Raw genomic sequence first — 12,405 nt, 5'->3', positions numbered from 1 at the left:
CTCCGTCCTCCTGTTGATGACCGGCTGTTTGCTGTGTGAGCAGCAAGATGTGGCCGTGCGGTTTATGGACATGTTTGTTGTTGTATCCACGGCAACAGTGTCCGAAGAGAAAGGAACAGCAGTGAGGCCTTTGTGAATGTGATGGATCCACTTTACTTTACTTTATTTCACTTTACTTTACCTTATTTCAAGTTTATTTAACTGTACTTTACTTAACTCACTTTGCGATAATAAAATAAAAATATATTATTATTACAAATATATTATTATTACAAATTTAATATAAATATATTACTATTATTATTACTATTATTATAATTATTACAGCAGTGAGGAGTTTTTAGTCTTGTCCCATGTGCAGTGTTACTTCACAGAAATGAGCATAATAATTATAACATAATAATCAATAAAGACGCTTTTGAATCACCACTTTATTCTCATAGAATACAAACAAATTAGCTTATTTTTAAACCCATTATTTAAAACTATTGAACAGTTGAGCTTGAATGAATCAAACATTCCAACATTATTCGATCTTTTATAAATTTTTCTGAATGTTACCAATCAAACATTAAACACCCTGTCATCAGCATGTTTGGATGACCTGACAACACAGTTAGCCCACAGCAGGTCTCCAGGGTGAACAGCCTCTGGCTTTTTAGGATTCTTCCTTCTCATCTCCATGTGTGATGATGTAGCAGAGCGACTTGTAGTCGATGTTTCCAGTCGGGTCAATGGGAGCGAGAGAGAAAGCCTGATCCGCCTGCAGGTTTATAAAGGTTTACATTATGATCTTATTCATTTTTAAATCTCTCAGTTGAAAAATAAAAGACACAAACCTCCTCAGCTGTGAATTTATCAGCTTGGTTCATCAGTAATCGTCTAAACCTGGATAAACACAACAAAACTGTGTAAAAGGAGAAATAAATGTTGATTTATAGTGAAATCTACTTAATAGAATGTCTCTTACTCGTCCTTGTTGACAAAGCCTGTGCCATTGGGATCAAATAGTTTGAAGGCAGCAAGTATGGTGTCCTCAGGATCGGTACCTGGGGAAGAATACAATTTCACCCAACATCATCTGAAAATCTGTAATAAATTTTAAATGAATAAAAAGGTTTATTTGATCATCTGTGAAATGTTGTCACCATTGAGTTTCTCTCCAAACAGAGACAGGAACACGGTGAAGTTAATGGGCCCTTTCCCCTCGTTCAGCATCTCATCCAACTCCTCGTCGTTGACATTGAGCTTCCCTGATACACACACACATACACACACACAAACACACACACACACATACTCAGTTGAAACAAATACACATTATCAAATGCAGTGCGAAAAACTGGTTAAGTCATCCGAACCCTTTCCTATGTATAACAACAGGAAGATTTAAAAAGTAGATCAAAATACCCAGCTGTCCATACGTCTCCTTCAAGTCTTGTTTTTTGATAACCCCGTCTCTGTCCTGGTCGATACAACCAAAGGCCTGTGGGGTGAAGCACGGATTTAAAAGTGTTCAAGTGCTGATAATGATTCATTAAAATAATAGCAATTCTGGGAAGTAAATATTCTGCCCTGCACAGTTCACAATGATTAATTAATTAATTACTTTTTGGGGTTTTTATAAGCTGCTACAGAATTTCATTTAGTGAATCTCCACGAAACGTTGTACATTTTTCTTTATTATGGGAAAATTCAGCGAAAAATTCTGACACTAATCTTTTATAGGACTTGTTGAACAAGAAGCAGCTAATTAATATAGCCAATGTTTTTTTTAGTCTGAAATTATTGATGCTTTTTCTGAACATTGTGATATTTTCATTGTTTGGTTTAAATTTAAAAAATGTAGGTTGATGGTTAAGAGAAAATTTAAAATAATTTTTAAAACTATACTTGTCTTTGATTGTTGTTTATGAGGCCATCTCAATCATTCTGGTAGAGATAGATTTAATTTAAGAAGTTACATTTAAATAAATTCCTTCCCTTGGATCAGTTTGGAAATCAGCAATCACAGGTTCCTGTATACATTTTTAAAGTTCAGTACCGTACCTCCTTAAACTCCTGAATCTGGCTCTGCTCGAACATGGAGAAGACGTTGGAGCAGGACTTCTGTCCCCTCTGTCTCTTATTGGAAGCCTTCTTACTCGCCTGACAACATGAAATTTATTCAGTTTACACACTGGTACTTTTACTGCAGGCTCAGGTTTTGCATTCAAATGAGTTAGAAGGATATAAAACAAATGCTTTACCACTGCAAAATTATGAAAAATACACACATATACCCTACATACAACAAGATAATAAGATTCAGATATTTCGTGATAGCTTTTCTTTAAAATCAGTGAAATCTGAAAACATCACACGCCTGTAAATGCTGACTGACTCACCATGTCTGAATGATCGTGTGTGGACTCCCAGCAGAGGTGCGATGCCGGGGTGGGTTTTATGTACGGACCCATCTTATCTCCTGCCCTCCTATAATAGCCTGTGGTGGGCAGCACAGTCCCTTACATGGCCACGGCTGCTCTCTGTGTGTCACTGAAGGGACCTGATAAGAGGTGAAGCAGCCAGGATTCCTCCAGGCTGGAAAATAGAGATATGGGGAGCGGAGACGGAGAGAGGAGACGGGGGAGAGTGACCTCTGACGTGTGACAGGCACTCAACCAAGTAGAGTTACCTTATGTCAGAGGCCAGATCAAGCTCTAAATGTTAATTAAATGTACATCTTATGTGCAATTTTATTAGGAGTTTAGCAGCAGCCGTCTCTGATGCAACACAACCACCTGCAAATATAATAATTCCCTGAAGCAAATGAGACATGATAAGCTGAGAAGTCTCCTCTTGGGATTTTTTTGGTAGTTGGCAGTTTATCTCATACTTTTATCAATTCTTAAATGATTGAAGAATCATTCCTGAATGATAGAAGTATGGGAACTGTTGGGTTTTTCTCTATAAACTTCAGGTCTTGACCTTATTATGTTTTGATTTGACTCTTAAATTGGACTGAACAGAATATCTTTTATTACAATCGATTCTTCATTTTGCCATGGACTTTTGTGTGAAGCACTTGTAACCTCGTTTAGATAAGTGCTATACAAATAAAGTTATTATTATTATTAAAAGTTTTTGAATGAAAATGCTCTAAACAAACAACACCAGTTTAAAACTGAAAATTTGTGTGGTCATCAATGATCACATTCCATTTTCACATAATTTAGCCCAGTAAGACTGCAGATGGAAATCAGTTGCTAATTCATGAGAGTAAAGTTTTGTACAAATAAATATTCCTGACAAGAAAATATAGTATAATAGTATATATAATAAATTAAACTGACCATAATATTGAGTATGGATATGAATATTATGATTAATTTATAAATAGCTGGTCTGGATAATTTTTACTGTATTATTGTAACAAAAGCACAAAATCTAGCAAAATGATTTAAAGAGTTTATTCAAATATATTATGTTCATGTTCAGCTTCTACTTCATTGATGTAACATTAATAGGATTATTACACTTCAGGCTTCAGTTTTCTCATTGTGTTAATGGTGTATTACCAGGAACTCATTACAATAATATCGTGTGACATAAATCTAAAAAACATAAAAAGCAATAAGATGAATTCAATTCAATTCTTTTTCATTCTAATTGAGTTGTTTTATTTACAGTTAAGCTTATTCACATCCAAAGTACATTTCATTGTGCACATGTGAAAAAATTACAAATTACTGGCAAACACACATCATAAACGAGTTATAAACATTTAGATTTAAACATAAGATCTCAAAGAAATATGTCGTCGTTTACAAACAGGATTTACTACACAACAAAGCAATGAATTTGACGTGGTCGTATAGTTTACAACAGCATTTACAAAAACAATCCCTGTGCTACACATCAACCAGTTTTTACTGGTGTAATCATAAACTACCATCAATAATATATGTGCCATTTTCAAAATGGAGCAGCCCACACCAGAAAAATTATCTACAGGCAGTGATACACAAGGTGATAATATTTTAAATGAGCCGCCTAATCTTTTGGGTGCAACAGGAAACCAATTCTTTAATTTACAATAACACTGATATTGCTACAACGTTGTCCAACACTATCAAATACAGTCTACAATACTGTTTGCTGCGTTCTTGTCTGTACATCATCCAGTCGTGAGTATGAAGCTCACTGACACACATCCCTCAGAGCCCGGAGAAGCTGCACGTCTGTAGGTGACAATCATCATCATCATCATCATCATCATCATCATCATCATCATCATCATCATCATCATCATCATCATCATCATCAATCACATCATCATCATCATCATCATCATCATCATCATCATCATCATCAACATCATCATCATCATCACTGTTCTCAGATCAGGGTCAAGGCTAACTTCACTGCTGTCCTGCGGGGGGGGGGGCAGCTCAGTGCACAGCTCCCTTTATTGTGTCAGTATGCATGCGGCCATCTTACAGGCCACTGCTGAGATAAGAGCCGCTCCACGGCCGCTGCCCTCCTCCGACTGGATGAAGGTGATCTCACAGTGAGGCGTGAGGTCCCTGACCACTTTGTGGAACCTGTGACGGAAACTGAGACACAGAAGCAGCACGTTTAATGTTCATATTCAGTCAAATCTCAATCTGTCTTTTCACTTTCTCCTGCACTGTTCAGTCATATAATTATATATAGTTGTCTAATTTCATGTATTAGGGTGGACTTAGAAGATGGAGACGTTTAAAAGGCTTTCCTCACCACGGGTGCAGCTTGTACACGGACCCGTCGACCCCCACTGTGATCTTCAGGGCCTCCTGGCTGCGTCGCTCCCGCATTATGTTGATCACACCTGCGAGTCCTGCAGCGCACATGTGAGCAGAGCGGGTGGAAACGTTCTCACAGACCAGACGCACAATATCACAGTCCAGCTCTGACGGCAAAATGCCCAGTGATGACAGGATGTTGTAGATTTGTTTCCTGTCTCCAGTATCACTGAAAAAAGGCAAAGGGCAAAGTCAAAAAGAGAAGCAGCCCCTAGATGCACAATGTGTCCTATTTCTTCATATGTGTCTCTCATTGTTTTATTCTGTATTTGCCCTGTTTATATATATATATATGTCTAAACACACATATATAAATAATAGAAATTCAAAACAGTATATTTTCATTTTGTACTTTTTACAATCAATATTATGATATTAATTCAAGCTAATTCAAATAATGTAACTTTATATGAAGCAAAAAAAGTGTCTCATCTTTATCTTTACTTAAAAATATTAAGTTAAAGATATTCTGAATTGCTCAACATCCACTCTACTTATTCACAATAAACTAAATGCTGAGCTACTGTTTTTATGTATTATGACATTTGAAATAGTTTTTAAAATGCTGTTTAATCTAATTTTGACCATGTGGTATATATATATTTATATGTGTGTGTGTATATATATATATGTAATGTTATTTATCATATCTTCTCCTTGTCTCATGTGTTTTATAGATACTTTTTCACATTTAGCCATCTGTAGCTGGTGGAAGACTGAAGCCAGGTTAGGATTGGCTGATGCTCACCTCTCTACCTGTGAGACGTAACGCGCCTCAAAGCTGCCACGTGTCTTCAGCAGCTCCGAGGCTTCCCCGTTACACAGCAGGTCTTCATTCACCAGCTTCATCAGAACAAGCCGCACCAGCTCTCCCATGTACTTACCACTGATCATCTTCTCGTACCTACGGGAGGCAACAGCACCAGAGAGGTCTCTTTAAAAACAAAGGAGTACTCATAGAAGGAAGGGGTGAGCTGAAGAGGGGATGTTGAAATGGTGGGGAAAAAAGAGGAAGTGTGTGAGAGTCATGCAACGTACGAGCAAACAACTCTCTGTCTCTGCACAAGGATGATAACATCAGTGCTGAGGCTGGGCTCAGCAGTTGTCTGTGTGAAGGGGCTGCCAGTGCAAAAAGGCAAACAGCCATTAGGCCGACAGGCACAGTGTCAAGCACCGGAGAGAGGTCATTAATCTGACACCCCCACCCACTGACGTATGAGGGCTCCGGCCATTTACAAACATCCTCATGAAAAAAACCAGCTGGTAGCTTTGCACCTCCACAGAGACCCCGGAGGAGAGTCCGGTGAGGATCGGCACAGAGGCTTGATTAATTCAGAGAAACAGTAAGAGAGTGAGGGGGGTGAGGGGGGGGATTAAATTACAATCTGGATTTCAAACTCCATCATTACTACAGTAAACATGTATAACAGCTGACTAACACTTGGATTGCATGGGTGCTCAGCAGATGAAGTTGGAAAGAGGCAGAAAGGTTTGTGAAATCTGTGTTGAACTTTCCCACTCGTGAATTTGAACTTGTGGTGGCCCTGACTGCGGCCTTTCACTCACAGCTGTTTTCCGGGGTTAATGGAGGTCTCGTCCACCACTCGGTCGTACTCCAGTCTGAACTCCTCCAGCTCCCCGTTGCCCCCGAACGCCCCCCACTCTGTGTTCACACACATCCGGCCCTCCTCCCCTTCTACCAGCTCCACAGTCCTCATCTCCTCCATGTAACAGGCGTTACAACCAGTGCCTGGCAAAAAAAAAGACAGTGTTGAGATGAGTATTCATGTGTGTTTGTGTGAGCATGTTTATTATTGTTGTTAGTTTATATGAGCGTGTGTGAGCGTGTTCAATTTCTTACCAACAATCATCCCGACCTCGCAGCTGCGGTCCTCGTAATAGCAGGAGATCATGGTGGCCACTGTGTCGTTCACCATGGCGACCACGTCCATCTCAAAGTCCTGCGTGATGTCAACATCACAATTCATCATATTCAGTCTCAAGTTGTTCAGTATTAGAAAAGATAACTTGTGATGAAATGTAACTCACTCCTCGTCTCTTGATGGCATCTCGGAGTAAACCCACAATGTTGTTCCCCTCAGCCCCAGAGGCCTTGAAGCCTTTGGTCCAGTTAAGGAGGATTCCCTGTGGAGAGAGAGGGACAAACCTCAAATATAAAAAAACTTCACAATACAATTTAGAATAGAATGGCGAAAAGATCATCCTCCCACCTTGTCAATGTTCTCATGTCGCACTGGAAAGGAGAAGGTAAACCCCAGTGGAAGCTTCTTGTGCTTGATGTGATGTTTGTCCAAAAAGTCAGACATGCACTCTGCTACGTAGTCAAAGAGCTGCAGGATGTGAGATGTGGGGAACGTGCACAATAATTAGTAAAGAGGGCTTTCATGTCAACGCCACGCTAGAGTTCACAAAGAAAATGAAAAATCAGCAATGAATTATTGGTTTTGTATTTAATTGCTGGGTTCACTGACCATTTCAGCCGTCCCTGTCATGGCATCTTCAGGAATGGAGTACATCTGGTTCTTGGTCTCTACCTTCCAGCTCCTCTCCTCGTCTTCACCCACTATGACCAGCATGACACGGAAGTTTGTACCCCCCAGGTCCAGAGCCAGGAAATCCCCCACCTCTGTCACACACACACACACACACACACACACACACACACACACACACACACTACATGTAAATGCACATACTGGCTTCACCTGCCCCCAAGTGATGAGGTTTTAAATCACAGATTGATCACTTCTGTATGATTTTACAAATAAAGGTTTCATATTTTGATTATCTACCTGAGCCCTCAGGGGTGGAGCACACGTAAGTGGGCAGCATTTTGACACTGGCCTCCTCGTGCGTCTCTAAACGCAGTCCTCTCTCCATTTCACGCTGCATCCGCCTCATGATTTCTTTGAGCTCTTCCTCATTCACTCTGAACTCTGACAGGATCTGCTCTACCTGCAACGAGAGGGGGGGAGAGCAGGTCAGGAGCAGCACAGAAACCTATAGTTTTACACATGTGTTCTGGACAAAAGGTTCAGGTTTACTCATAATAAAAGTCATGGTGCAGTGAAAACCAGAGGCAGAAGGAGCAGAAGGAGCAGAAGTGCAGAAACAAACAAGAATGAACAAGACAAAACTTATTTACAATAGAAAACATTTGATTAAAGTGAAGAGGACTCTTAGTTCTGGGGCAGAATTCCCACATTTTTAATAAAATACAGTAGAAAGTTGCGTCTGAATTGTCCAGTTTCTTCTCAAACAGCATGGACAGACTGTTGTCAACTCACAAAACAGTCAAGTGAGATAAAAACACAAATCCACAGCATCACTCAAGGTACAAATCAAGTCTTATTTCAGTGCTGGAGGCAGAAATGTGAATCTTACCATGAGGATTTTATCAACCACAGAGATGCAGCTGGAAGGCATCTTCCCCGTCTGGTCGAGACGAGAGCGGGCACACGGCATCGTCACGGGTTTGACTAAATGAGCTTCTCTGTGTGTTTCCAGGTGTGTGCGGAGTGTGTGTCCACCCTGTCTGTGTGCAGAGTCAGTGAAGTGTGAGTGCCCCTGAATGAGAAGCTCAGCTGTTTTTATGCTCAGGTGAAGTGGGCTGGAGGCATCAGACGTAAATGCACACCCCTTCCCTATACCTCACCCCATCTGCCCACGTAGGTTCACACACATTGCACACACATTGCACACACACCACACACACACACACACACACACACACACACACACACACACACACACACACACACACACACACACACTGCAAGTTTGTACAGGACACAAACTTGCAGCCTCTGTACAAAGTTTTAAAAACTAATAATTTATCAATTTTATATATAATTGAGTGGCTGAGGATTTTAAAAATGCTTATTCATATATTTCATCCACAACAGATTTTTACAAGAGCTGCATGATGATTGAATATGCAAAATTATTTTATTCCTTTATTGAAAGAAAATCTCAAATGGACCATGGGAGAATTATCAACTAAAAGATATTCTGAATAGTTCAACTATGTTGCTTTTATGAATAATGACATTTTAAATGGTTTTACAAATGCTGATAATAAAATTTGTCACAAAATATTCTTATCTAATTCCGACCTGGTTATATGTGTTTTGAACAAGTTGGCTCATGATGTTTGTCTGTGATTCAGTAACTCACAGAAGTTGTCTTTGCCTTGAAAAACGAGACCTTTTTTTTCAGTCCACTAATATTTCCTTGCTGAATAAAGAAATTACAATAATCACTGTTCTTTGTCAATGTCAAGGACATAATACAGATTTCTATTAATGAGGTATATCAAATATTTTAATCCAGCAAAATAAGACTTAAGATTTGAATTATTCTTGGCCATCATGTTGCAAAGTGTGATATATGACCTAAAATCCACGGACTGAGATTTTACAGCCCATCAATATAAATAAAATTATCATCACAGTCATCATTTTATTTCAAAGAGCAACATGCAGCGCCGCAGGTTTGCTTAACGGGTCAACTTCAAAAGTCTGAGAGAGTTACGCATATATTTGTTAAAGAACTATGTTACTAAAATTAGAAACAGTGAGGGATGAATGACCTGTAAAACCAACAATACTCTTTGCAGGTGAAGGCCTTTTGGTGCTTATCTGCTCCTGAGGTTTACCTGACCAGAGGTCAGAGCTTTTCTTAGCTCGGGCTTTTGGCTGAAACTGTGACCCTGTCCCCAGTGCCCTGACTGCAAAACCAACCCAAATGGTGACACTGACCCAAACAAACACATTTATCTAAATATAACCACATATTCTCCTTTGCCTCCGATTTAACACACATCTTAAATATCTCCTCAGGTAGCTTTAACTTTGGGGTGAAATAATAATATAGAGTATATAATATTTTTACACAGTTAAAACATTCATACAATAGATAATATATTTGTTTTGATTCTAATATTTTTACCATGGGATGCTCATCATTTTCCACACTTTTCCACAAAATAGCCGTACGTACAGTATTTGTGTTTGGTATATTATGTATATAAACTTATATATTTGGTAGAAATGTTTGGATCTGTGCTCGATATAAAAAAACGCAGAGCTTTGAACAATACCTGTTTGAACAAAACGATTTTGTAAAAATGTTGATCAGTGGAGTGGAAAAGATGAACTCAGAGTGAGAAAGTGATTAAAGATAAATTTGCCTATAAACTTCAAGTTTTATAGACGTGTGTATTTCATCAGCTACACTTTCAATTTGAGATCTTTAGTGCTGCTTTGACTTTGACCGAGCAACGTGTCTTTGTTGGCGTAACAACAGTTCATTTATGGCTAAGAGTTGAATGTGTGCCAAGTACTTGTCAATAGCTGATTATCTGCTTAATTTAACCTGCTGGCTTGTTTGCACAGAGAGCTCCCTGATGGATTTCCATTCAGCCAGCTGTCTCTCATGACTGAGCCAACGTGTTACTCGATTACAGCAGAGGGACATGTAAAGATCGACATTATGGTATATTACCTCATTCTGTACATCCAGGAATTTGTGTCACAGCTTGTTCACTGCTGCACGTGAGTTGATTCATTACAGTAAGTCCAATGAGGGGGAAACCTTTCAACTCAGACTGGTCACATGCAGCCTCCTGGAACATTTATCCAGTTAAAGCAATGATCAAACAGTTATGGCAGTTTTTTTTTTTAACCTGAAATTGTTGGTTTACATGAACATTCTTCCACCTGTTTTATTTTCAATTTTTAGTGTCAGCTCATCTTTTAAAGTGCTCTTACACTATGAATGAATAATTATTCATCCTGCAGCCATTTGCCCACAAGGTCACTATTTACAAACATAATAACGTTCATGTTTATTTACTTAAATATGCATAATTAATCATACTTTATTTAATTACTAGAAGTAGGTAATTGTAGTTATGTCCCTTAAGTTGTTTACCCACAAACATTTAATCACTTATTTTGCACTTATTTAATTTAGTACACATAGATAGATAGATAGATAGATAGATAGATAGATAGATAGATAGATAGATAGATAGATATCAGCATGAGCCATATGTCAACAGTAATACATGAACTTTAGCTTTCTTGAAATAAATCATAATGCTTTTTCTATCTTACCTTATCCATCGTATCACGACGAGGATTAAATCCCAACTGTCCTCTCGACCATCAGTGCTTTCCAGTGGAAGTTCACTCTTTCTTCAGGAGTTGAGGAAATTCCCAGGTTTCAGTTGTTGAAGTTTTCACTCCGAGTTTGACGAGTAAAGAAAACGCTAAACTTTTATGGGAAACTGTCCAAACATTATGTTCCCAAAACGTTTGATCAACATAATGTTCAGCAGCTAGTTTCAAACACACAGGTCGATATCTGCAACGGTTTAAATAGTGAAATTAAATGTTTAGGAGCAGATACGTTTCATAAAAAACTAATGGATTTGTCTTCATCCGCGCAGAAAGGAAAAATTATGACAAATCTTCATTCTTATTCACAAGTTATGAAAAATAAATGCTTTTATTTTCAGTCTTAAAGACATCAAATAAAAAATGTGTTACTCTTCATCTCTGTAGATATTGTAGTCTAAATAAAAACCTGAGGATTTGTCTTCATTCTTGCTGTTAACTGGTCCGGTTAGAAATATCCGCATGTGCGCACTGCCTGTGCCGTCAGCTCCATCAGTCAGTCAGACGACAGAGAAGATTGAGTTTTCCATCCAAGTCTTCGTTCCACTCGATGAAACAATATAAGTTTAGAGCATCAAAATCTGAGAGAAGAAAATATTGAGACGACCTCCGGTTCTACAGCTGAACTTCTCACTGACGCTGTTGCTTCAACATCTATTGACCTATTCCAGGAAAGAAAAGGGAGTTATTCCTCTCCTGGTGCAGCAGCAACTGGGGAACAGGTGCACCTGGAGGCTCAGCCGTTTCCATGCCAAACTGGTTTCAGTGTGTTACCTTGGAAATGAATTACGGACACACTTCTACCATGGAAAACACTTAACCACTGAGTTAAGTGGCCGGGGGACATTGTTAAATGGAGCAAGGTCACCAAAGAAAACATCAGGGGGGGCAGCTGATGGTGGCCTGTTTTTGTCGCCAAAACACTTGAGACTCACAAGGACACAAAGCTGTTTCACACTTTTAGGTCTAATAATAATAATAATAAGAAGAAGAAGAAGAAGAAGAAGAAGAAGAAGAAGAAGAAGAAGAAGAAGAAGAAGAAGAAGAAGAAGAAGAATGTAGATAATACTGATAATAATAATAAACATCATCATCATCATCATCATCATCATCATAATAGCATTCATGATAATTCATTAATTATATTAGAAAATAAAATGTAGTTGATGATGACTATACTGGGTACTTATACTAATAATCAATATTCTTATAGTCACCATATTGAAATTATGACTTTATACACATGTTAACTTCTGCGATTATCATTTTAGTGCTTTTACTGTTTGGCGTCATGCAGACAGGTAGTGAGTGAGTACAACTTAATTAGAACCTGACATATGCAAATGAATTGGGTTAAAATTGTATTTTAAATATCG

At 38.6% G+C, this 12,405-nt stretch overlaps 2 protein-coding genes across 3 annotated transcripts; both read right to left on the bottom strand.

Moving 5' to 3' along the window:
- Positions 1 to 416: 416 nt before the first annotated feature.
- On the bottom strand, positions 417 to 2,494 carry myl7 (myosin, light chain 7, regulatory). Its single transcript, XM_035164944.2, has 7 exons — positions 2,388 to 2,494; positions 2,050 to 2,148; positions 1,411 to 1,486; positions 1,149 to 1,253; positions 971 to 1,049; positions 840 to 888; positions 417 to 763 (listed from the first exon to the last, which is right to left on the bottom strand). Exons 1-7 carry the CDS (start codon positions 2,457 to 2,459, stop codon positions 659 to 661), a joined length of 585 nt encoding a protein of 194 aa, XP_035020835.1. The 5' UTR covers positions 2,460 to 2,494; the 3' UTR covers positions 417 to 658.
- Positions 2,495 to 3,438: 944 nt separating this feature from the next.
- Positions 3,439 to 11,775, bottom strand: gck (glucokinase (hexokinase 4)). 2 transcript variants are annotated; one of them, XM_035166127.2, is made up of 12 exons: positions 10,967 to 11,775; positions 8,232 to 8,382; positions 7,640 to 7,802; positions 7,319 to 7,473; positions 7,058 to 7,177; positions 6,876 to 6,971; positions 6,688 to 6,787; positions 6,393 to 6,576; positions 5,575 to 5,730; positions 4,762 to 4,995; positions 4,483 to 4,598; positions 3,439 to 4,223 (listed from the first exon to the last, which is right to left on the bottom strand). In XM_035166127.2, exons 2-12 carry the CDS (start codon positions 8,310 to 8,312, stop codon positions 4,183 to 4,185), a joined length of 1,446 nt encoding a protein of 481 aa, XP_035022018.1. In that variant the 5' UTR covers positions 8,313 to 8,382; positions 10,967 to 11,775; the 3' UTR covers positions 3,439 to 4,182. The 2 variants fall into 2 exon arrangements, with proteins under 2 accessions (XP_035022018.1, XP_035022019.1); XM_035166128.2 differs by lacking the exon at positions 8,232 to 8,382 and having other exon boundaries at positions 10,967 to 11,773.
- Between the last annotated feature and the right edge of the window lie 630 nt (positions 11,776 to 12,405).

Source organism: Hippoglossus stenolepis, chromosome 9, assembly GCF_022539355.2.
Source record: "Hippoglossus stenolepis isolate QCI-W04-F060 chromosome 9, HSTE1.2, whole genome shotgun sequence".
In the NCBI taxonomy this organism is placed as follows: Eukaryota; Metazoa; Chordata; class Actinopteri; order Pleuronectiformes; family Pleuronectidae; genus Hippoglossus; species Hippoglossus stenolepis.
This window is presented reverse-complemented; position numbering and strand designations above follow the sequence as displayed.